This window comes from Cyanistes caeruleus, chromosome 3, assembly GCF_971803275.1.
Source record: "Cyanistes caeruleus chromosome 3, bCyaCae1.hap1.1, whole genome shotgun sequence".
Classification (NCBI taxonomy): Eukaryota; Metazoa; Chordata; class Aves; order Passeriformes; family Paridae; genus Cyanistes; species Cyanistes caeruleus.
The window spans coordinates 5,947,927-5,972,446 of NC_141703.1; the positions used below are offsets into that span (position 1 = coordinate 5,947,927).

Genomic DNA, 24,520 nt, shown 5'->3' on the forward strand with positions numbered 1-24,520 from the left:
AAACCATCAGCAAAAGCTCTGTAGGCCCAAGAATAGAAAATGTTTCCAATTATCTACAGCAGGAACAGAAAGGTTAATAAAAGTAAGGGGTGGGGAGGAATTTTGCATCTTTTTCTGGTGAAAACAAATACTTGCAGTTAAGAATATTGTTCTGGGACTGGAAGGGCTTAAGAATATTGTTCTGGGACTAGAGGAGTTTAATTCAAAAGTTCTTCTGTTACTAGTAGATAGATGTAATAAAAAAATGTGCCAGCAAGAAGCAGGATGTAGCCCAAGTGATTCGAATGATTTGCTGCTAGTGAGACCATTTAACAACTATATCCTATAAATGCATTTTCCCTGTTCTCAACCAGAACTGCTCCCTGCATTGTAAGTCATCACTGTTGTGTAGTTCATACATTATTCTGTGTTTAAATATTTGATTACATATGTCAAGAGAAGAAGTGGCATATACTCATTAGTGTTAACCTGTTTTACAGATTTAGAAGTGTAGCATTAAAGTTTTGCTAAAAGGATTTTCTTATAGTGAATCAGTTATGGTTTTTACATAGCAATTTAGCTGTGTTGTGTTTTGGTTTTTAGACCTCTTTTGAATATGAATTTGAGTTGGGTGAGAGGAAGACTTTTAAACGATGTAAATATAAAAACCTCACCAAAACTTCAGGTAGATCCACTTCTTACGGGCTGATTATTTAAGAAAAAATATTTACAGCAGAACTTTTTACTAGCAGAAAAATAAGTGGTGTCAGAAAGGTTAGCTGTGAGTGATACTTCAGGATAAAACCCAAACAAAACTACACTGAATTGTAGTCTTGGCCCTGCCTTCTTTTAAAGGTATTCAAAGCCTTTTATCTCAGTTGACTGGGCTTGTCACTGGTATCAAAGGAAAATATTTGTCTTCTTTAGTCATCTGACCTGAGGAGTTTTTGTTTTAAACTGCCTGTGTAGTTAGTGGGTTAGGATAATTTCCTCTAGAGGAAAAAAAAATCACTGTGGTATATTTAGATGCTACAGTGACAAAGCCTCTAAGCATCTAATAAGTTTGGAAACTGTTAGGAAAAAAATAGGTTATTGGGGATTTTGGTGGTTTTAGACAGGTGTGAACCTAAAAAATGTCAATATTTTATGGTTCTTTGGTATTAGATAGCTGCTACAAAGACTGCATGTTCCCCTTGGAAGTCCTGGTTAAATGGTCATTCTGGTTTTCATTGTTCCTGTACAAATTTAGAGTAGAACAAATGTCCTAGATAGGGAAAGAGGGAAGGGAGGAAGGCTGCACTGATTTGATCTACCAGAATGTCAGTAAGAAGGACAAGGAGGAAAGAATCACAGAACTCTTTGCATTGGAAAAGACTTTAGAGATCGTCCAGTTCCAAACCCCTGACACAGGCAGGGACACCTTCCATATCCAACCCCACCTTGAACACTTCCAGGGATGGGGCAGCCACAGCTTCCCTGGGCACCCTGTGACAGGGCCTCACCACACTCACAGGGAAGAATTTCTTCCTGATGTTTAAATCTACCCTCTTTCAGCTTAAAGCCATTGTCCCTTGTTCTGTCTCTCCAGGCCCTTGTACAAAGTCCATCTCCAGCTCTCTCGGGGCAGCTGCAGGCACTGGAAGGGGCTCTAAGGTCCCTTCTCCAGGCTGAACAACCCCAGCTCTCAGCTCCTCTCCATAGCAGAGGTGCCCAGCACTCTAAGCATCTTTGTGTCCCTCTTCTGGTCCCATTCCAGCTGGTTGATGTTGTTCTCATGTTGAGGACCCCAGGGCTGGAGGCAGCTCTGCAGGTGGGGTCTCACCTGGGCAGGGCAGAGGGGCAGAATCCCCCCCTCTCCTGCTGCCCACGGTGCCTTGCATGCAGCCCGGGACATGTTTGGCTTTAGGATCTGTGAGGGCACAGGACCTGGCCATGTTGGGCTTCTCTTCCACCAGCACCCCCAGTTCCTTCTCCTCAGGGCTGCTCTCCTTCCATTCTCCACCCACAGCACGTGAAGTATTTAGATAAGTGCCAAAGGCCCTACCATTTGAACTTTGTCATGTGGAAAGAAAGGAAACAAGTGTTTTGATCTTGTCTTTCTCCTGGGGTATTTCTTTTTAACGTGTATCACTTGAACATTACTGCTTTCAGTTGTTGTGTGTTAGTACTTCATGTGCAGAAGCACTCTGTACTTGGTATCACTGAGCTATTGAGTTCTTTCTGTATTTGTGGGCTGTCTGTTGACATCTGGATGGGGAGCAGATTAATTCAGACATACATGGTTTAAAGGCTGAGGTAGGTGCTCCTAGAGCTTATCAGACTCTACTGTTACTCCCTAGTTATCATCTCTATGGGATATTTAGATCTTATTTGCTTGTTGGTTCTGAAAGATGAAAACCCTTCTCTAGATGGCTTCTTGATTTTAATTATGATAGCATGCCAGAATTACTTTTCCTTCCTATATCCACATCCTTCCTTGTCCTTTTCAAGTTGTGGCTGATAATCATTTACTCTCTGGCCTCATTACTGACAGCCACAGAATGGTTTGAGTTGGGTGTTAGTGTTGAGACCAATCCACTGAATTGAATTTGCTGTGATACGGTTGAGTCGTCATCTTTCTTTTTTTTTTCCTTTTTTTTTGTGTTTGTTTTTGTTTTTCCAAAACACCTCAAACAAAACAATCTCCTCACCAACTCACAAAAAATTACAAAAAATCCTACAACAAAATCTTTGAAGCAATTCTCAGACTTTTGTGCAGACATTTTGGGATTATTCCAGGGTTACTTGGAGTTTTGGAATGTTTCATTTTAAATTCATAGAATTCGGTCAGATACAAGCAAAAATACAAGTAGTGGTGTTGTTTGTTTTTTCTCCTTTATTTCTTTTTTACTCTCCATCTTATTTTTTTCCTTTTTTTTTTTTTAAATATTTTGGAAAGTAGATCATAGGTACACCAACTACTGAGGCATCATATATGTAGAGAATGAGACTTCTGCCGTGCTTGAGGTCTGTGTTGTAGGAAACTTGCTCAACACCACTCCAGAAATAGTGATCTTTTGGGACTTCATGTTCTCTTGTTTGTACAGGTCGTGCTTGTCTGCTTGCTGTGAGGTGCTCCCCTCCCTCCCTGCAGCCCAGCAGCACCCAGTTCACAATTCATTGTGCATATTTCCAGGCTGACAACCCTTACAATTCCTTGATGTACTTACTGGTCTCAGGGTTGGTCCCGTGTCAGTGCTGTGCTGGTGTTGCCTGCTGATAACTTCACTTTTAGTGTTCTTGGCTTGATCAGCTCAAACATGCTGATTACAGTAGATACAGGGTCCAGTTGAGCAGAACATGAAATGTTGCAGCCCTTTGGGTGTTGGAAATACATGGTAGCAGCTTTGGTCTGTGTTCAAAGACAGCCAATGTATTTCACACTGAAGGTCTGTTATCACTTTTCTTCTAATCCTAGGGGGCTGTGTTGCCTTGATCATAAAACACATTCTTATGTGTATTTGATATGCCCTCAAAACCAATGCAGGAGGAAAAGCTGACTGGTTTTAAAATGAATATACCCGTTTTAAGCTGATAATGTGATGTGTCTGTCTGGAATAGCAGGGTGCTTACACATTATCCTTTAGTTCCTCTGTATTCAGTAGCAGTCCTTTTTACTTAAAATGTTGAATCCTGGAATATTTTTGTGGCATACAGTGAATTTTTAGGTGCAGAAAAAATACATTGCTATGCTACAGAGATAAAATATGTGGCTTGTTCTTTCCAGCAGACTTTGAGCTCACAGACTCTCATTTTGGTGTGGTCATTGTGCTGATGCTAAGTTACTAAGACATGTTTCACTCTCTGTGGGCAGTAATGAGTTGCAAATCAATAGACTGTTCTTGGTTTGGCTCACAGAGGTGTAACTTGGTATAAAACAGCATTAACAATATGACTAACACTTGTTTCAGTATTCATTTGGGGCATTTGTTTGTGGTCTTAAATAGCATTTGGTATGGTACACTTAATTCAGATGGGATGAAGGTGAAGGATCAAGCATAAAGTACTTTTATGGAGAAATAGGGCTAAAGTATTAATTGTTTTTGTTTTGGCTTTTAGCTGTTTTATGAAATTGCATTGTTGAATAATAGCTAATGTGGTCAGGCATCAGAAGAGCTGTTTTTGCTTGTTCTTGCACTTAATCAGACTTGTAAACTTTAATTTTTTAATATACTTTATTGTGTGGTGACAGTATTGTGCTAGTGCTGGTCATCAAAATACCATATGTGCAAATAATAATATATATGAGAAAATTGGGGAAAAGAGAGTGAACTAGAAAAGGATTTCTAAGATGAAGTAAAGAAGGATAAAGAAAGCTGGAGGAAATGCCTGGCTTTGTGTCTAGATGTGAGATTGGGGGGTGGGAGGGAGAAGAAAGAATGTCAGATACTTCTTCAGCTGCAGCTTCCAGTTCCACAGGAAGGTGAGAAGAGCTTCCCTTTCTGGTGTGCAGAATGATTGTGAAAAGGAAAACCACCAGGAAATAGCAGAATTGTTTATAAGGCTGTTAAAATCTTAGTTAATGCCTTGTCCTTGTCATAGACTCCTTGTACCTAAGAGAATTTAAGAATTGTTGTTGAAGGGTTACTGGTAATGTATTTTTTTCATGTGCTAGACACTCCATTTTGTCCCAACTTGTGTAGAAGGAGCTCTTGCAATGGTGTTGTATTTAATGTAGGTGTTTGGGATCTGCATTGTGTTAAAAGACCTCATATTTCTGAAGACTTCAAGAGCAGTGTTGTATTCTTGTGTTTTTGTATTAACAACAGCCCCAGATAAAGAGGAGAGAGGAACGATGTCCAGTAGAGCACAAAACTTGCTAAACCAAATTTTCTCAGGGTAGGACCAGCTACAGAAGGATAGGAACCACTCTCTACCCAGTCTTCTGGTTTGGGAAGTCTAAATTCTGGAGTATTTTTAAATTTTATTTTTTTTTTTAAGCCAGTGACTCCAGCTAAGGAGCTGCTTGTTTTGTTTTTGGAGTTGGACCAGCTTTATAATACTCTTTTTGGTATATGGATTATGTTGCTCTGTGGAAAATCACAATAGGAAGTTTGTAACAGTGTATGTATTATGTGCCTGCTTAGAAGTGTTGTATTAAGTCTTGAGAGTGATTTAAAAAAATCTAGTTCTATGCTGGACTCCAGTTTCCACATAGTAGACAAAATTAAGTGTTCTTAATAACAGCAGACCATTAGTAGAATAGCATATTAACATATATTCTATAATTTGCACATGCTAATATATGGATGCCTTTCATTTTTAGGTGCTGGAGATCAGAATTTATTTACTTCCTTGTATCCTACACTTTCTCAGCAACTTCCTAGAGAACCCATGGAATGGAGGAGGTAAACTTACATTATATTCCATGATACTGTTTCAATGTCCATTTTTTGACTTGGGTAAATATGTATTTGTTGTGTTCTGAGGAGCTTTTACCATAAATTGAGTTGAACAGAGGAACTGATTTGAAGAAATTGGAGAAACTAGATAATCAAAGTGAATGTTGTGCACTTCAGGATGATCTTTTCAACCCTTCAACTTTGCCTAAAAAAAAATTATAGTAATGCTGTGTTCCTCCTCTTGATTTTGTGGTTTGCAAATTTGTCTTGGTGTGCTTTGATGTACTTTGGCAGCTGTTTTCAGAAAGTGATGTGCTTTCTTCTCAGTGAGAATATAGGTAGACCTCACATGGAATTAGATGTACTTCCCTTCAGAAAGCTTGGTATGGCACTGTTTTGTGATTGCAAAAAAAATTTGGGGAATTCTCTTATTTGGTATTTTCTACTTGTCCTAGAGATACAGAAAATCTTATACTGGAAGAAAGCTGAAGAGCTTCTAGCTTCTGTTCTTTAAAAAGGAGCTTTTATCTTATTTCAAGCAATACTAAATTTTAGTTGACTTTATACAAACTGCAGTGAGTGTAGTTTGTGGGTTTCCAGTGCCAGAGTATTTCACTTTATTTCTCTTCCCCACAACACATGTTCATTTTTCTGTTCTGTCCACTAATTTCAGTTTTTAAACTCTGTAGGTCTTACGGCCGTGCTCCGAAGATGATTCACCTGGAATCCAACTTTGTGCAGTTTAAAGAGGAGCTACTACCCAAAGAGGGGAATAAAGCCCTTTTGACTTTTCCCTTCCTTCATATTTATTGGACAGAATGTTGTGTAAGTACTCAGAAAAACTCAAATTTTAAAAGTAAGTTGTTCACATAATCATGGAAAGCAAATGAAAATAACAGACAGCACAAACAGAAAGTCAAAACAATTAAGTCTGTGTTGCATAAGCATGCATACCTGATATATTGCTGGAAACAAAACTTAATTTGAGCACTTCATTCCAAAAGTAGTATCTTTGTTTGTAATGTTACTTGACACTAAGAGGACAGGCATTTGAATAACCTGTTTCCAGTACTTTGTCACAAAAAGGCTCAGGATCTTACAGTGATACTGGAGTGGCACAAGGCACTTTCTTCGTAACACAGAAATGTGGCCAGGCTAGTTCAGTTATGATCTGGTGTTGCACTCAAATCTAAAGATATGCTCTTTTCCCTTGAGTTCCATCTTCTCTGTGTGTCAGGTACTGGTGGATGTCAGCTGTTTAACTAGGCAAGATTTGGAATGTCTTAATCCTGTTTATCTCCAGTTCACTGCCTTTTGGTTTGCCTCTGTTGTGAATTAATTATCCACTTGAAGAACACAGGCGACATCTGATCTGTGACTAGTCAAAAAGAACAGCCTTAAGAATTATCTGAATATATCTCTGTAACATCAACCCAGAAGCAAAATAATTCCAAGCAATGCTTCTGCTTTTTTTAAAAATTATATTTATGAAAAAGCTTTTAAACAGGCTGAGATTTGAACAGTACAGAAGGTGCAAATATCACACTTCTGTTACCATGTGAAAATAAAAGAGTTTGGCTTTGTAATTTCAAACATGTTTTTATTGTAAAGCTCTAGAAGGTGTAAAATAAAGATCTTAAATGATGCTTAAAAATCTTAATTTCAGTCATCTAAAGAATGATAATGTACCAAATACTATATTTTCTGTTAACCAAAATACTGGAAATTAATTAAATTAAAAAATTAGAGTTTCACTATGCTTTACCTCATTTGATTTTTTTCAGTAAGTGAACTTACTGTCATTAATTCCATTTGATATGTCTTTCTGTTTGCCTTCTTTTTGAACAAAACTTGCCTTTTGAAATCATTCAGAATGTTTGTTTGATTTGATGATTCACACTTCTCATCCCAGGACACGGAAGTGTACAAAACCACAGTCAAGGATGACATCACCAAGTGGCAGAACGTTCTCAAAGCTCACAGCTCAGTGGACTGGCTGATTGTGGTGGTTGAGAGTGATGCCAAGAAAAAGAACAAAACCAATATCCTTCCCCGAACCTCTATCGTAGATAAAATAAGGAATGACTTCTGTAACAAGCAAAGTGACAGGTGAGCGTTCTTGGGCTTGCAAACATTTTCATCTTCTGACCAGTGTGCTGATTTATAAATTCAGCTCCATATGCAAGACATTTAAAGACTTCCCTTGATATCCAGCATTCAGACTGGTGGCTCAGTAAGATCTGTGCTTTGAAGGAGGCTGGTACAAAGAAAAAAGGGAGAAATTTTATTTTCAGTTCTTCCTGGGTTTTGTGGCAGCTTTGAAATGTGTTTCAAATAGTTTTTGAATATCTCCTCCTGGCTAAGAGAGGTTTAAGGGGAACAGTGTGATGATAATCAGCTTTTAGACCTTCAGGGTTTTTTGTTTACTTAGGAGCTTGCAAAAATCTTAGCAGAGTTACAGCTATTGGGAGTGAGGTTAGTAGGGAATATGAAGCCAGTAGTGCTGATTTTTTGCCATTGTACTTTCTGCTGGTCACTTAATCACTTTTCCACTCTGAGACAATTGACATGAGTCTAGTTTCTTCAGATGTTTTTATTCTAAGGAAACAGTAATGAATGTATGAAACTGTTTTCACTTTCATTAAAGCCAACAAAACAGGGGTTTCTAACCAGAAATAGTGTTTTATGTGGATGAGAGACTTTCCTGTCTTTGGAGATATCATTAATTTTCTGGATGTTAATAGATTGTGATAGAAAAACTGTGTAAGGAAGATGCTCTGAAAAAGTTGATTTATTTGTGAATCAGTGGGATCTGTTTATTTTCTGAGAAAAGCAGGGGGAGTTTTAGCAAATAGAATGTGTAAAACCATATTGAGATATTTCAAGAATATATTATGGATGATTATTTCAAGTGAGATAAATATATCTATCTATATAGATAGATATATTGATATAGATACCTAATCAGGATCTAATAGATCCTGATTTGTATTTTTTATAATCTTTACCAGGAGTAGCTGGTAAACAGCTATATTTGCTGTTCTGCTGATTTGTATTGCTAGGCAGACTTTTCTTTTCTAGGCTAATTTCTAGGATTTTCTACAGCATTACTTATATTTAAGTAGTTAGAATAATGTATCCATTATTTGCTTCCAAAAAAAATTAAAAGATTTAGAGTGCTCATTCTGAGTAAAACACTTAACTCTTCTCATAAACTATATCACGTGAAAAAGTTTTTTAAAAGCTACCAAGCCCCAGCCAAAAAAAACCAAAACAACCCAAAACCCCAACATAGCTGCCTCCAAACAAACAAACATAACCCTCAACCTTGGTTTTTTTTCCTCTGATTAATGTGGAAGAAAAACTAAATATTGTTCACTCTGGATTCATCAGGAATGCACAGTATTCAACTGTGAATTTATATGTGAATTATATGTTTTCCTCCTCAAATTCAATTTTATCAATCTCTTTACAGATGTGTGGTACTTTCTGACCCTTTGAAAGACTCTTCCCGTTCTCAGGAATCTTGGAATGCCTTCCTGACCAAACTCAGGACATTGCTTCTCATGTCCTTTACCAAAAACTTAGGCAAATTTGAAGATGACATGAGAACTCTGAGAGAGAAAAGGACTGAGCCAGGATGGAGCTTCTGTGAGTACTTCATGGTCCAGGTAAGAGTCTCTTGATATTGAAGAAAATACTTGAGTCCTAGTTTTAAAAATTATGCTTTTTTGTTGTGGTTGGATTTCTGGTACTTTTAATATTCTGATTATTCTTTGAGGGCTGAGGCGGGAATTATGGATACTGCTTTAAAAGCAGGTTTGAGTTACCTTTTAATACAGTTAATGCAGTAATACAGTTTCCCGCTGTTAAAAAAGCAGAATCTCTTCAGTCAGGCTGGTCAAAGTTGTATGAAGCTCAATTGGAGCAAACAAATTGCATCTAAAAAGTGTTTTAGTAGTTGATCTTGGATTTGGGGTAAATGTCCCATTACTGTGCATACACACTCTAACTCACAATTGGTATTTAATATGAGTGCTGCTGTTTTCTTTGTTCAGATTGTTCTCGGTATTTATGGAGGTGATATTTAGAAAAATGTCTATTTTGAAGTAATCCATATAAAGAGTGCTATGAATTCTATTTTTTATGTAGTTATAAATACAATTTTGTTTTAGCTGGTTTAGAGAAAAGCAAGAACCTCTTGTTTGATAAAATCAAAGATCTCAATTCCTTTGGAATTTTCTTGTCCCTGTACAGTGCTGATCTCTACTCCACCACATCCTCATGTCTCCTTTGACTGCATGTGCTATCTTTTGCATAGGATATATCTAATTTTGAGGCCTTTTCTATTTAGCAGTTAGGCTTTGTGTACAAAAAACTCTTTTATGATGTGCTGCAACTGATGCCTTCATGGTGTAAACTGAGAGGAAATCATGAATACTATTATGGGAGATGAGTCTTCAGCATTTATTTATTGATTTATTTAAATTCAAACTTTTAATAGATTTATGACCAATATCTTGTAGTGAATCAGGATCTGGACAGACATCAGAATTTACTGGCAGAGCTGTACAAAATTTCTTTTTGTGAACCTCCCTGGGTTGGGAAGAAATCTGCTCCGATGGCAGGTTTTTATTTATGTGTGAAATTAAAATTAGAAAAAAACCCAGCTCTGTGGATGGATGGGGATAATACTGTAATAGGCTGTAATACCAGACATGAATAATGTCAATAATTACAAAATAATAACAAATAATGTTCCCTGTATTGCTTGTGTGCCAAAAGGAAGAGCTGGCCTTTGTCTTTGAGATGCTGCAGCAGTTTGAGGATGCCCTGGTGCAGTATGATGAGCTGGATGCCTTGTTCTCTCAATACGTTGTCAACTTTGGGGCTGGTGGTAAGTGTCTGGAAATGTGAACTAAATGTTGAGTGCAGGGATCCCTGCACTGTGCTGAGCAGTCCTGTGCTTTGGGCAGTCACAGGGAGGCTGCACCAGGCAGTTTGTGCTCTTGTTTTATGCTGTGTGCAAACACAAGTGTCCATCAATAACAGTCTTACCAAAATTTTGTTTCTTGTCTCTGAGGCTTAGAAGCAATTTTTAATGAAAACCTGTGTTTTGCTCTAATGGGATGAGTGTTGCAACCAGAACCCTGAGCTGTGAAATGACACAAGTATTGATCTGGCTGAGATACAGCTGCTGTTTTTACAGCTGACTGCTAGGTTTTTCAGTAAAGAGCTTTCTGGAAAAGTGCATTCAGTGTTGCCTCAAATTACACAAGATGTTTGGTAATCACTCCAAAACTTAGTAGAAATAGGTGCTTAATCTGCACTACAGAAGATTTAACTTCATTTAGAAGAAAAATTACTGTGCAAGAAGTATCAAATAGCTTTAAACTGTTTTTATGAGCTAAAGCACATGCTGTTATATAACAGCTTTAATGAGCTATGTTTTATGAATCTGGTGAAAATATAGTGCAGGAGTAATTGCAGTGAAACAGATTTGTGCTGACTGAACCCAGTGCAATACCTGGAAGTGGGGGCACATCCTTGATGGCTGAGTAAGAAATACTTAAGCAGATAAAGCTTGTTTGTTTTGAACTTCAGGTAGGCTTAATTGCTAATAAATAAACTACAAACTGGTTGCCACTATACTGATAACAAACATAGAATTAAGACAAAATGCCTATGGGAATTGAATGTGAAATTCAGTTATCTTAGCTTGCTGGGGAAGTTCTGGTGGTTTTGTGGTTTGCTTTTTGAAGTTAAGTCATTTATCCATGTGATAAACTTGGGAAGGACTAAGGCAGCTCAGATCTCTGGAGGGAGGATGAAGAGGATTTCCTAGAAAGCAGTGGTTGATTCTTGGATATTAACTTTGTTTATTTAGATGGTGCAAACTGGCTGACGTTTTTTTGCCAGCCAGTGAGAAGTTGGAATGGCTTAATTCTGCGGAAACCAATAGACATGGAGAAGAGAGAGCTGATTCAGAACCAAGAGGCGACGCTGCTGGACCTGCGCAGTTACCTGTTCTCTCGGCAGTGCACGTTGTTAATCTTCCTGCAGAGGCCATGGGAGGTTTCCCAGCGAGCACTGGAGCTTCTTCACAACTGTGTGCAGGAACTCAAGCTGCTGGAAGTGAGTCAGTGTCATCTATTCCACTATGTGAATCTAATGAGATGTTTCAAATTTAGCTGTTGCTGACCAGCATTCAATAAGCACTGGCTGGGAGTTATCAAAATGATGCTGTAATAACAATTGTGCTGCACATGATTGTGTCATCATGAGGATGTCTTTGGCAAGAAATTTGGAGACATCACATCTGGGAACCAAATCTGTTTAGTTAAAGTGTTTTAGTTTTCACCTGGAAAGTTATTCTCTAAACTGGTAGTTATTTACTTGCTTTTTTCATGGATTTATTACCAATCTGTTGAACTGTAGTTCCCCTAATTTAAATCTATAGCAGTGTTGTATTGAAGGAAATAAGGCAGGGTGGTTATTATGCTGTTATGCATATCCTCTGTTATTCTAATTCTCTGTAACAAAAAGAAGAGATTATTTCTGAATATCACTTTGTGGCTTACCCATGTCCTCATCCCATGGGTGCTCTGTTAGTTTTATCTGTGCCATTATAATAGCAGCTGCTAACTTTTGTCTGTCTGACATCGTGGTAGTAAGTTCCATATGTTCATCTGCATTTAAAAACTGCAAATCTGCTTCAGATGCTTTGCTGACACCTTCATGTGTTCTCAAACTAATGTGTAATTCCCACAGATAGTATGATTTGTGTGTGCATTTTGTGGTGTTTTGTTTTGTTTTTAATTTCCAAAATGTAGCCTTCTAGACCTCTGAAGGCCCTTCCTACAGTTCCCCTTTTGCTGTGTGTCTGTCCTGTGCTCCCAGTATTTTGAGTTTTCCTCTGCAGTCTCTCATTTTGCTGCTCCTGTCTTGCTGTGGTGGTCCAAACTGAATTCAGTGTCCTGACTGTGAGACAGTGACACTTAATTGTGCATAGCCTGTACTTCCCCCTGTTGTGATCCTTTTTCTTAATGTAGGCAAACCTGTTAATGTGGCCACTGAGCACACAGCAGAAATCTAAACTACTCTGTTCTTAGGATCCTTGTATTCCTGAAAATTATTTCAGAATTCAGATCTTTATTATTTCTCCAAGTTCATTGTGCTCATACTTTGGACTTTTCTATCCCATTAGTTATCTAGTTTATTATAGGTTTCAGGACTTTTATGGTCTTTCTAAAAGGAACATTTTTGCATGGGTTATGAACAGGATTTTGAAACACCATTATTGTGTCTATATTCCATGTATTTGGTTATGCTCATCTTTATGTTAATTCCTGAAAAGATTCTAGTATCAGACTCCCTTGTCTTTCTCTGTCTTTCTCTTTTTGTATTTCTTTGTTTGTTTCCATCTCCATTTTTTAATTAATTGTCCATGACAGATGTCTTATCCTTTGATGAATAAGCTTGTTTTTGTGAAGGAATCTTAGAGACTAATTTGTTTTTTCCAGGTTTTTAACACTTATTTATACTTCCATTTCAGTCTCAATTAGAACTGATGTCTCCTTAGGAAAGTAGCAGTCTATTTACAGAAATTTTTTCCTAACTCTGTTTTCCTTAAGCTGAGTTTTCAGATTTTTGGAATTTTTCCAAGACCTATTAGTCTTCCTTTCCTTTTCTTGCATCTTGATGAATGTATCAAATCTAGTTAATATGTTTTGTGAACTAATATATATAAATTATTCAGGAGGCAGCAAGAGTTGGGCTGTGCTTTGTGTATTCTGAGAGTAAACTCTTCAAAGAGGTTTTGCTGTGCTGTATCAAGTACATTTACTGAAGTATTTTCTCATCTGAAAATGGTTTATTTCCCAGTTAATTTTACCTGTTCATCTCCAGGTCTCAGTTCCTCCTGGAGCTTTGGATTGCTGGGTGTTTTTGAGTTGCTTGGAAGTCTTACAGAGAATAGAGGGCTGCTGTGATAGGGCTCAAATAGATGCAAATATTTCCCACACAGTTGGTCTGTGGAGCTATGCCACGGAGAAGGTGAGTGAATGATGTGTTGGGGTGGTGGTATTACAATGTTGAAATAGAATATTTTTTTCCCTGGAACAGATTTTGTCCTTTTTATTGTAGAATATAATACTGGATTCTGTACATTCTCTTGAATCTAGTCCAGATGAGACATCCATGTTTATATTCACTTTTTCCTTTGTCATTTGAAGTCTGGGAGTTACAAGGGTTTGTTCTCTTTTTCTGTCCCCTCCATTCCTCATCATTTGATAATTAATCACTAGTTTGATTAAACTCTAGAATGAGCTCAGTCCACATTGGCTGAGCAGGAGAGCATGTGAATTTCAGATACAGCAGAAAAAATGCCCATATTTGGATGCATTTACCATTAAAAATGGAGATTACAGCAGTCTGTTTACACAGGTCACTATTTCTCCAGCATGTTGGTACAGCAGTACTGGGCCCCTGCCTTCACTGGAGGCATTACCCTTGGTGTCCTGTGAAAGAGACAAATAATTTCCAGTTTGTCAGTTACCAGCCTTTACCATAAATGTTCTAAAGTGAACTTTTCAGTTTGGTTAAACTGCTTCCCTAACTTTCAAGTTCTTACTCTTTTCCTGTGAAAGATGTGATGTTTGAGGTTGGTACTGCTTTCCACAGTTGAAAAACATTTTAGAAAGAGGGTAAACTCCAGAAACTACTGAAATAGTCTCCTGTGGTGTCTGTGGATGTTTTTGAAGACCAACATCTTTTGAAGACTCACCTTTTTGTTTGCATAGCCTGTAGAATATTTGGTATTTATTTTAATCATAGTTTGCTCATCTTTCAGTAGACTTAATAATCCTGTAATTCAGCCTTTGAGGTCCTTGTTTTATTACAAAAGCAGGGAAATGAAATTTCACCTTGAAGAGTTATTGCTAAGATAAAAAAGAGGGAGGTGGAGATCAGAATAAAGGAAGGAAAGAATTGTTCAAAATGGCAATTGGTGCATCAGATTCTTCTTATGCTCCTTAGGAGTTTCTATGGAAGATAAGTTACAATGTGAGATGGTAATGTTCTTCCCTTCCATCATTTTTCTAACACAAAGGGTAAAGGGAAGAGTTTCAGGATAATGAATGGCAGTAAGGTGGAACTGACTGAATGAAGAAATTTAGCAACTAGTGACAAAATTAAGTGGGGTTTAAAATAAGTAAAAAAAAAAAAAAAAGGTTAATATCCATCATATGAGACAAGCTGAGACCTTTATTCCATTGCAGGCTTAATCAGTAGTTGATTGAGTTTTCTAAGTAAATTAACCAAATGGCCAATAGATAAGAGCTTCTTTAAGACAAAATTCTGCATCTTGAGCCACCAGCTGCTGTCTAGAAGGAGTTTTATGGTAGTTAACTGTATTAATGCTGTTAGCTGTGCTAATCTCTTTCAGGAAGGTTTTCTCCTGAGTACAACACTTCAGGTGAATTTGCAAGCTACCTAATCCCTGTACTGCAGACTTGCCTGCTTTTCTTGATTATGCAGTTTTCAAAAATACAGACACAGCTATTAGAAATAATCTTTGGTCATAACTGCTGAACATCTCAAGCTTTGTTGGTGTTTGTGATGAAAACCAGAAGGATTTACTCAGATTAGGTGTTGTGCATGTAAGGATCTATGTGTGTAGGCATGTTCCAATATTCGAGTCAGTAACTTATATGCAATTTAATTCCTTAACAAATTACTTTATACTGTAAGAATAACAGTTAATTTTGGGATCCTGTAAGCAGCATAATATGAAAGCAATGAAAATGGAATGATGTAATAGAGCAAGAGGAGTTTTATATTGATTTTATAGCCTATTAAAAGCAAGCATCTGGCTTCTCTTGTAGTTGAAATCTCTGGGTTACCTGTGTGGACTTGTGTCAGAGAAGGGACCTAATTCAGAAGACCTTAACAGGACTGTGGATCTGTTAGCAGGGCTGGGAGCAGAGCGCCCTGAAACAGGTACTTCCAGGAATGGTGCAATTCCTTCCAATAGCTGACTCTGTCTGAAATGCAGAGCACAGAAGTACATCAGTAAGAAGAATTTTCAAGTATCCCTACATATACACATACACATTGATAGAACTTTATCTCTTAAAAGTTCTTTTAATGCCAGTTTGGTTTTTCTAATTACTAATGCATCTCCTTACTGTTGCAAGTATAAGTTTTTCTATTGGTACTCCACTTCCCAGCATTTAGATGAATGGTCTTGAACAACACTGGAGTTGAATTAAGGTCTTAATGCTTTCAGACAAATATTTAAAATAAAATTACTGGAAAAACAAATGGAGCATACCTGATTGTGTGCAAATGGATAACCTGCACCTGGAACTACAAAGTGATATTAGTTTCTAGTTTTCTCTTCATTTTCTACTGGAGAAAAAGCAGGGATGGGGCATGGGGGGCTGCTGTTCTCAGAATGTGACACCTCTTGTCCTGCTTTTTTCCAAAGCCAATGCATCACAGAGCCCTTACAAGAAACTCAAAGAGGCCTTATCATCTGTAGAAGCTTTTGAAAAACACTACTTAGTAAGTATGACTTTTGCTTATTTATAGTAGTTTTGTGTGTTTACACTGTGGATTACATAGGGCCAAAGTTTTCAAACCTGAGAAGATACATTGAGAACATAAATCTATTTCCATTTTTTGGTCTCAAAGGTTATTTCTTGCACACTGAGTGCAAGGCTGATTTGTTTAACAGCCTGTAGGGGCCCCAAGTTTCAAACATTTGCGTTAACTTTAATATTTACAGTTATGAGCTGGAGGTTTTTATCTGTGGGTATGTATACTTAGATATTAAAAAAGCCAATGTCATGGCTGTCATGTTCTGCTATCCCAAATTCAGAATTAACTGACTCTTTCCCAGAAGAATATTGATGTGTGAATTCAGCTTCCCTTTAAATGGTTTGGGCTTGCATTTTGCAATGAGTATTACATGATTAAAGTTACACTGTTGATTTTTGTTTTTATATATAAACTGTGGGACATCTGTGGATAGCAGGTTTGTATCTGGCATAGATTGATACACAGTGAGGATTCTAATATTGTGCATGTATATTTCCTGACAGCTTCTCCTGCTGAGGAGCCATTGTAATGATTTCAGGTTTTTTTGTTTTGCTGGTTTAGTTTTTCAAATAGAAGATTGTTAAATTAAACAAAAGTCTCTTGACTGTCACAAGATTTTTTGAGGGCTTTGTTTGACAGTTTTTGTTGGGTTGTTTTAATTTTTTTTTTCCTTAAATAATTTTCCTCTAAAATTTCTCATATTTAAATATGGCCAATAAGATTTTCTGGAAAAAACCTGAAGAAAAATTGAATACTTTTCTTGAAACATGACAACAATGTGATACTCAATTTTGCAGAGTTTTATCAAAAGAGAAAAATCTCAAAACATTTTGTCTGAAGATACTGGGTTTCATTTTTGTTCTTCATTTATTTATAGGACTAGCTGTGTAACTGGATCAGAATTAAAATCTTCAGAGTTGCTACCTTCTCCTACTATTCAGTTCCAACTTGCACCTGAAGATCTCTGCTAAGCTTAGCAGTAATTTCCTAAATTTAAGAAACTGAGTGGGATCTGTAGTGTTTGCCAGAGGAATTGCCATTTCTCTTTGTATTTATGACTGCACTTTAATGCAGTAGAAATTCAGTATCAGATACACTCTAAAAGATGGTTTTCTGTGTAGCTCTCATGTAAATATATACATTTTATATATACTCATAATAATTCTTGTATTCAGTGGACAAGAATATAGAATTAGTTTAAACTTACAGACACACCTAAGATAATTTATTTGCATTTAAAAAAAAAAATCTTCTCAGTTTGAAGCCATTCCCCTTTATCCTATCATGATGTGATGTATTTTTTATACATTCACACATCTGACCAGAGATTATTATGGGCTTTGGAAAGAAATTGGGTGGTTGAACACAGTGTGTGTGTTGTAAGTGCTAATTTAGGTTTGCTGCTGTTATTTAACCTTAGGGCAAGGGGAGGAAGGTGAGCAAGGGGAAGAAGGTGACACTTGGACACTGTGGCTGCACTGGAGGTTAAGCTTAAAGATGAGGGATAAACTTTTATTTGGGAATGCAAGCAAAATTCTTTTAAGGCACTCTTGTGAAAATAATTATTCTGATTATAACTTAGCCTTCACAGATATGGGATATGACCAGCTGCAGGAGGAGTGAAGGTGACCTGTTACAAACTGCTGTGTATTTTGTGCTCAGGGCAAATGTGACTCATTCTGGGCATTTTATTACAGTAACTTAATCACTGGCTATGAGTTTGTGTGAAATAACCATACAGCTACCAAAAATACAAAAAGCTTATAATGGTTTCTTTTATTTTCTTTTAAACAGGATCTGTCCCATGCCACCATTGAAATGTACACAAATATTGGAAGAATTCGCTCAGCCAAGCTTGTGGGAAAGGACTTGGCAGAGTTTTATATGTAAATGACTCTTTAAAATGTCTTAAATGCATTGCCTTTGAAAACTTTGAATATTATCCCTGAGGAAGATATGCTGTCATTAAACAGGAATTTTACAAAGTATTTTTGAAAACTTAAATAAACCCTATTTCAGGCTGTATTTTAGGAAAAAAAAAAAAAAAAGAAAACTAGAAATCTCTTTTATCAAACTTTAATTCTCACCTTATGATTTTGTACTCTTACCTTTAACTGTCCTATGTTCTTTAGCTTGATCCTTTCTTCTGGGGAGAAAAGGATCTGAAAGATAACAGTAAACTTTGAAACACGTCAGAAGCCTCCTTAGAAAGCAGGCTATAGTAAATGCATTTGTTACCTGAGCTACAAATATAGACTGCATCTATCTAAAAAAAGCCAGAAAACATGTTTTTGGAGAGTAATCCATTTCATATTTGAGGTTATCATTGCAAAGTGGTTGTTTCACCTCCTGTGAAACAGTGATTTTATTCCTGATTTCCAAATATATTTTTCTTTTTATCTCTGCTGTTTAAATCCACTGAGAAAACCTCCTGCATTTTTCTGTGTCATTTTGTTTTTCTTATTTAGAAGAATTTGGGAGTCATAAGTGGTTTATTTTGGAAAATATGTTGGGGCATGCTTCCCACCGATACTCACTTAAGCAGTCTGATCTCTACATTGCAACAGATTCTCCTAAATTAACTTAAATTTTCACCAGAGGGAGTAATGTTATGTTTAAAGACTGCCATGGAACTGCTGTGTGGTGATAAAATTTTCACTGAAGTATTCTTCTGCTTCAAAATTTTTGAGTAAGCAAATTTTTAGCTAACTGTCAGAAGCTTTAGGTGGCTTTTGTTTCATTTGTGGGAGGTTCCTTCACCTCATTTGCTCTGACTTGGGACAGATCTGCATATGGAGCCTTTCATTGACATGGAATAATGACATTAATTGCAGTTCTACTTGCTTAAGTGAATTGCAATAAAGGAAGGCACATATGTTGATCTGTTACCAGAAAATTAAAATGGTTCACTGCAGTTTGTCCTGTGTTCCTTGCAGTGTTCCTCCCCCACCAGCACTTTGAGAAAAGATGTAAAGAGTTTTCATGGCTGCAAAGGTTCTTACATTGCTCTTTGCTCATTTTTTCATTTTCCAAGGAGGAAGAAAGGTCCCCAGAAGGCAGAGGTGTATCTTCAAGGAGCGCTGAAAACCTACCTTGCTGAGGGCTGGGCACTGCTGGTCACACACACAAGGAAGCAGCTCGCTGAGTGTCAGAAGCAGCTTGGGCAGATAGAAAAGTATCCTCTAACAGGCAGAGCCAGAACAATTGAGACAGGAAGAAATGATCTTGGGATTATTTTTCTGACATATCTCTAACTTTTATTTAACAGTAGAGATTGCCAGACATGCTGAGTCTGAGCTGAGACAGCTGAGTTATTTGATACCATAGAGTGTATTTTGGGTGTTGTTGTGTTGTGCTGATTTTTTGTTGGTTCATGTGCTTTTAGAACAAGACACAAATTCTAAATGTCAGCCTCCTTTGCAAATTCCCACATCACTTTTAAATATTTGTAAATTTTTCTGCTTCAGTGCAAGTGCTCATAAGGAACCTGAGCCAGAAATATTGCATTCTTAGCAAAATATTCAAGTGATCATTTATATTCCCAGCACTTAAAATTTTAAAGAATGTCTTACAACTTAGTTATGGTAAGTGATGCTGTAACAGCTGGCAGATTCTCAGCCAAGTAAATTGGAATAAAATAGAATACTGAAGATTATTTAATGCTGAATGTTGGCCAGTGTGATGCAAGACACTGTGTCTTGCACACAAATACACAAATAATGATTTTTTTGTGCTCATGCATCTTTTTAGATGAGTCAGGATTGCACTGGTTAACAATGGATCATAGTTTCAGTTGGTCTGCTACAAAAGTATTGAGATTCTGCAATAATCTCAGATGATGGGAAATCTTCCATTGTTTCTTTTCTAGCAGAAAAGTGCAGTGATGATAACAGCAGGTCTTGTCTCTAAAGATCAGAAAAGCAGTATTTGAATGGTTTTTTTTCAAATTTCTAATTGTTGTGGGCTTCTACTTCCTGTTTCCTTAACTTCATTAGTTATCTCCAAACGAGCAGCCTTTTAGCTGGTGATAATCACTTAACAGAAGAGGAACGCAAAAGATTTTGCCAAGAAATACTAGATTTTACCAATCAGCATGCAGAGAACCAAGGTATGTCTGGGTCTTAAAACTTAAGGTTCTCAAAATCTGGTTGTTCCCTAAAGCTAGGTGGGGAGCCATTTTCTGATTTGGTTTATTATTTTATATATAATTTCTGAACTTTTGTTTTCTAAAACATTTATAAATCTACACTAATTAAGAATAGTCAAAGATGAAGGGGTAATTAACATTTTCATCCTGAATAGTGCAAAGTCTTTGTTCTCTTTCAGTTATGTTTCATTGTTTTAACAGGCCATAATTTATTGTGTGTTGGGTTTCTTCAGTTCCTAACCTATCTTTATCTCTCAGTGCTGGCATGCAAGTGGCAGCTCTGTGATAGTACATCCTGGATTTTGATGTTAGATCTGTGTCCATCCACTTGCAGCTTATTATTTTGTCCATCCCATTTCCTCTCTTTATTCTTCATGCTGCTTCAGTAACATCTTCTTGTCAGATATTCATCATAATTCAAATTCATATGGAATATTTCCTGTAGATCTGAAGAATACTTATTTTTATTCAGAATTTTTTTATTAATGATTAGATGTACCATAAGTAATATGTTATTTCAGACTTGATTCTTAATTAATTTTAGGTACTACCTTAGGGTTGTTTTTGGAATGCAGAAAAGAGAATGAAAACCCCTTGCACAGCAGAGCTGCTGGCTCAAGGCACCAGCCTGATTATTGGTTTCTTAAACTTGTACAAGCTCTGGGAAGTTGGTCAGTTAATGTTACTGTGTTCTGTAGTAATGAAATGTTCAGCTTCTGCTTGGACAATCTCTCTTAATTCAGTTGTTTCTAATAGCCTGGAAATAGAAATTGTAGTATAAGTAACTGTTGGAAAACATAGCTCAGCATCTTCTAACTGTCATGCAAGATAAAAAATTGGAAAGCATTGATTCATTGTGAAATGATTCTTTGTTGAAAAGTTGTTGATCCATTTGATTCTAGGGATTGAATTTTTAAGAGCGAAATTTTGCTCATCTTCAGCAGCACTGGAAAATAATATAATCCCTCTTTTTATCTTTCCAGGTCAAAAGGTTATATTGCCTATGCACTCCTTTGCCCAGCTGAAAACTCTGCATTTTGACCCTCCAAATGCTCTTGTCCACGTGGGTGGAAAGTTGTCCATCGAGTTGACTTTGCTAAGCCAAATGCCCATCCCTGTCCAGGTGGACCAGGTTGCCATCCACGTTCACTTCAACATTGAGAAGAACAGCTACAGGAAAACAGCCGAGTGGCTCACCAAGCACAAAACTTCCAACGGTGTCATCAGCTTCCCAAGTGAAATTGCAGGCTTGCCTTTGTCGAGAAACAACCTGCCAGCACTGGAGCTGTGTGAAATGTACGAGAGGAGCCCCTCGGACAACTCCCTGAACACGGCAGGAATCATCTGCAAAAACGCACACATGCTGCTGCGGAGGCAGGAGAGCAGCAGCTCCCTGGACGTGCCCTCAGGGGTCACTTTGGAAGATGGGGCTCACGTGTTGAAGTGCAACAACTTGACTCTGGAACCAGGGGACAATAAAATAACGTTCAATATTCAGGTATGTTTTTGTAGCTGGGTGACTGTAGCACTCGTGACAGAAAAATTAGAAATAGTGGCTGAGTATTGTGCTGGTGAGTGGTGCCTGTATTGCTTCCTGTTACACTTGGATCATCCATTCCCCTGGCAGCTTTTTCTTGTTCTACACCATCATCTGCCTTGAAAGGATGCTGTTATGTTTATGCTAAAACATAACTCTCCTGCTTAAAATCATTTGAGTCAGCCTTCCTAAACTTGTTTTAAACATCTTGACTATTGCTGCCAAAAATTAAACTGATAAATTCATATGCAATATAATGTACTGCTCATGAAGTCTGCCTGTGCTGTTGAGGTCACTCAGAATAACATCTAAAAGCTTTGAATTCTTCTTCTAGCCCTTCAGTAAGTGATTGTGTGGTTAAATTTGGTTGACAGCCTTTTCTTTGTAGAGGGTGGTAGAATAATTTTTCACTTGGGGGATGTAGTAAACCTTCCTGCAAGCAGTTGAAATCAGCCACAGTATTTGAATTTAGAAGATGTTAGAATTAAAATTGTCCCCATTAGTCATCATCTAACTTACTTAGATATTAGTTACTAGTTCTTTTCGTCTGTGGAATGGCAATACAGTCATTTGAACTGCCTTCTGACCTAATTTCTGAGGTTTCTCATCCTTTCAAAGGATTGGGACAGGTTAATGAGATTTGGACCAGAGGCCTAGGTGGCTGGAAATGCCATTTTATGTAAAATAAATTCACATGTATGTAAAACTGGGTTTCAGATGAAGGAGCATTACTAGAAGAAAGCTGTTAGGGACTGCACTGAGCTGGTGTTTGGGGTTGGTGGGATCAGGATGCAATTGGACACTCCAGGAGAGGAGCTGGATGAAAAGCTAGATACAGCTCTGCTTTGCATTTCCCTGGTTCTGCTGTGAATCTGGTGGCCACTGGAGGATAAACAGCCTTACTTCTATAACTGCTATTTTTCCAACCTTGCTTTCAAGAAAAGAACTTTGCATGGGAAGACTTCTCAGTGTGAATCCCACAATATAGTTATTCAAGGCATGATTTACCTGTCCTTAAATGGAAAATCTGAGCATGTTATAATTTTAGCAGTGTATTATTAGATAAAACAATGAAAGCTTCTCTAGATTTGAGCTGCAGTTTTACAAAATATTTACTAAAAATCCATTATCATTGTAGTAATACACAGTGTCACTTTACTGGATTACACAGCTGGCCAGAGGATAGAATCTGCTGACAGCTTGCTTTCTAAATTTTGTTAAAGTAATGCTTAATTGCACCACTTCTGCAGGAAGAGGAATGACTGTGCTTCTATGACCCAGAGGGAGTATGATCCTTTCTGTAGACCTTACACTGATGATTAGCATTATTTATGCTGACAGCAATCTTCCAATTTTTTTCAGGCCTTAAAAGAGATCAGAAAGCATTGTCTAAATTCTTTAGACAAATATTCCCATCCCTTGTTAAGATTTAAAGTATGTGTATATTACATATTACTTGACTCATGCTTTTCTGTTTTTTAGGGCTAAAATGTAGTGACTTTAATATCAGAATGAATAATACTGAATTTCAGTCTGGATTTGCCATGTAAAGAACTGCATGATGGTTGACTGTTGAGTTGGTACAGCTTTTCTCCAGAAGTTGTAGACTTATTTAATTATAGCCAGCATTGGTATTTATGTATTACACTTGGAAAATGGCACATGGAGAAAACACTTCCCATTACATAGCAGTCCCTAAGACCAAATAGAATCAAGAGTAAATATACTAGAAGGCGTTACAGATTTGCTTTTGTTTTTAATCTTATCGAGAAACATCCAGAATCCCATTACTCAGGGTATGGGAAGAGCTGGAAATTAAATATGTATGTGTTATTTTCTTGTAAACATTGACTCAGGATGTTTAAAAATGTGTGTGAAATCAATAGCTGGAGCTGAAAGCTGTGCCTTGTATAAATGCTGCAGGATTTTATAGTTGTTTTTATGAATTAGCCAAATAAGCACAGGTATTGTTTAGGTACTTAATAATGTTTTTTCATAGATGTTGCACTGTGGGGGGAAATCAAACAACAAACAAGGCAAAACACACCTCAGAATAACAAACTGACAGTATAGCTACTACATTAGTTATCTTGATTATTAGTACTTGTTAATTATAATGTTTTCTCTTGAATCAGACAGCACTCTAGAGCTTCTGTCTTAACGGGGCAAAAGGTGCTCCTTTGTGCAAATTGTGTCATTTACTCAGAAAACAGTTTTCTGAAATCAGCAGTTTTAATTTACAAACCCAAAGTACCTGATAAGAATGAGATGGAAACATGCCGTTCTTGAGTAGAGGGCTTGTTCTAGAAGTATTTTCTTAAAAAAAAAAACATTCAAATGTTTTTCTTCCCAGGCCAAAGAACCTGGGACATACACTCTCAGGCAGCTGTGCACTTCAGTGGGAAAGGTGCAGTTTGTCCTTCTTCACATCTACCCCATCGTGCAGTACGATGTGTACTCCCAGGAGCCCCAGCTCAAAGTGGAGCCCATGACTGGTAGGTGCAGTGGCTGTGCTGAAGCTGCTTTGATGATTCCTCTTGTGCTCCTGTGTGTTTCATGGCTTCAGTATTACTCAGTTTGCCTTATTCTGCATTGTGAGTCTAAAATACAGCCTTGCTTTTCAAGTTATCCATCATAATGTCCTGTCAGTGATGAACAATTGAGTCCAGTGCTTGGCTCTGGACACATAGTGCCACTTTTGAACTTTGATTTGAACATGTAGTGTCACTGAAATACCAGGTGTGATTTGAGCTGCCACACTGATTAGAAGTGAATATTTACATTTGTAACTGAGCAAGCTCCTTATTGGTTGTGATCACAGGATAAATTAGGCTGGAAAAGATCTCTGGGATTGAGTCCAGCCTATGACCAAAC

General features: G+C 37.3%; 1 protein-coding gene across 1 annotated transcript in view; it reads left to right on the forward strand.

Moving 5' to 3' along the window:
• Positions 1-24,520, forward strand: part of TRAPPC10 (trafficking protein particle complex subunit 10) — a 37,868-nt gene that overhangs the window by 4,230 nt on the left and 9,118 nt on the right. Inside the window, exons 2-15 of the mRNA XM_023924095.2 lie at positions 5,285-5,366; positions 6,050-6,185; positions 7,273-7,469; positions 8,836-9,031; positions 10,146-10,257; positions 11,248-11,495; positions 13,269-13,415; positions 15,245-15,359; positions 15,850-15,926; positions 17,757-17,848; positions 18,997-19,137; positions 19,958-20,070; positions 21,093-21,607; positions 24,000-24,141. Of these exons, the coding sequence (XP_023779863.2) occupies positions 5,285-5,366; positions 6,050-6,185; positions 7,273-7,469; positions 8,836-9,031; positions 10,146-10,257; positions 11,248-11,495; positions 13,269-13,415; positions 15,245-15,359; positions 15,850-15,926; positions 17,757-17,848; positions 18,997-19,137; positions 19,958-20,070; positions 21,093-21,607; positions 24,000-24,141 (2,313 nt within the window). The remainder of the gene's footprint in view (positions 1-5,284; positions 5,367-6,049; positions 6,186-7,272; positions 7,470-8,835; positions 9,032-10,145; positions 10,258-11,247; positions 11,496-13,268; positions 13,416-15,244; positions 15,360-15,849; positions 15,927-17,756; positions 17,849-18,996; positions 19,138-19,957; positions 20,071-21,092; positions 21,608-23,999; positions 24,142-24,520) is intronic.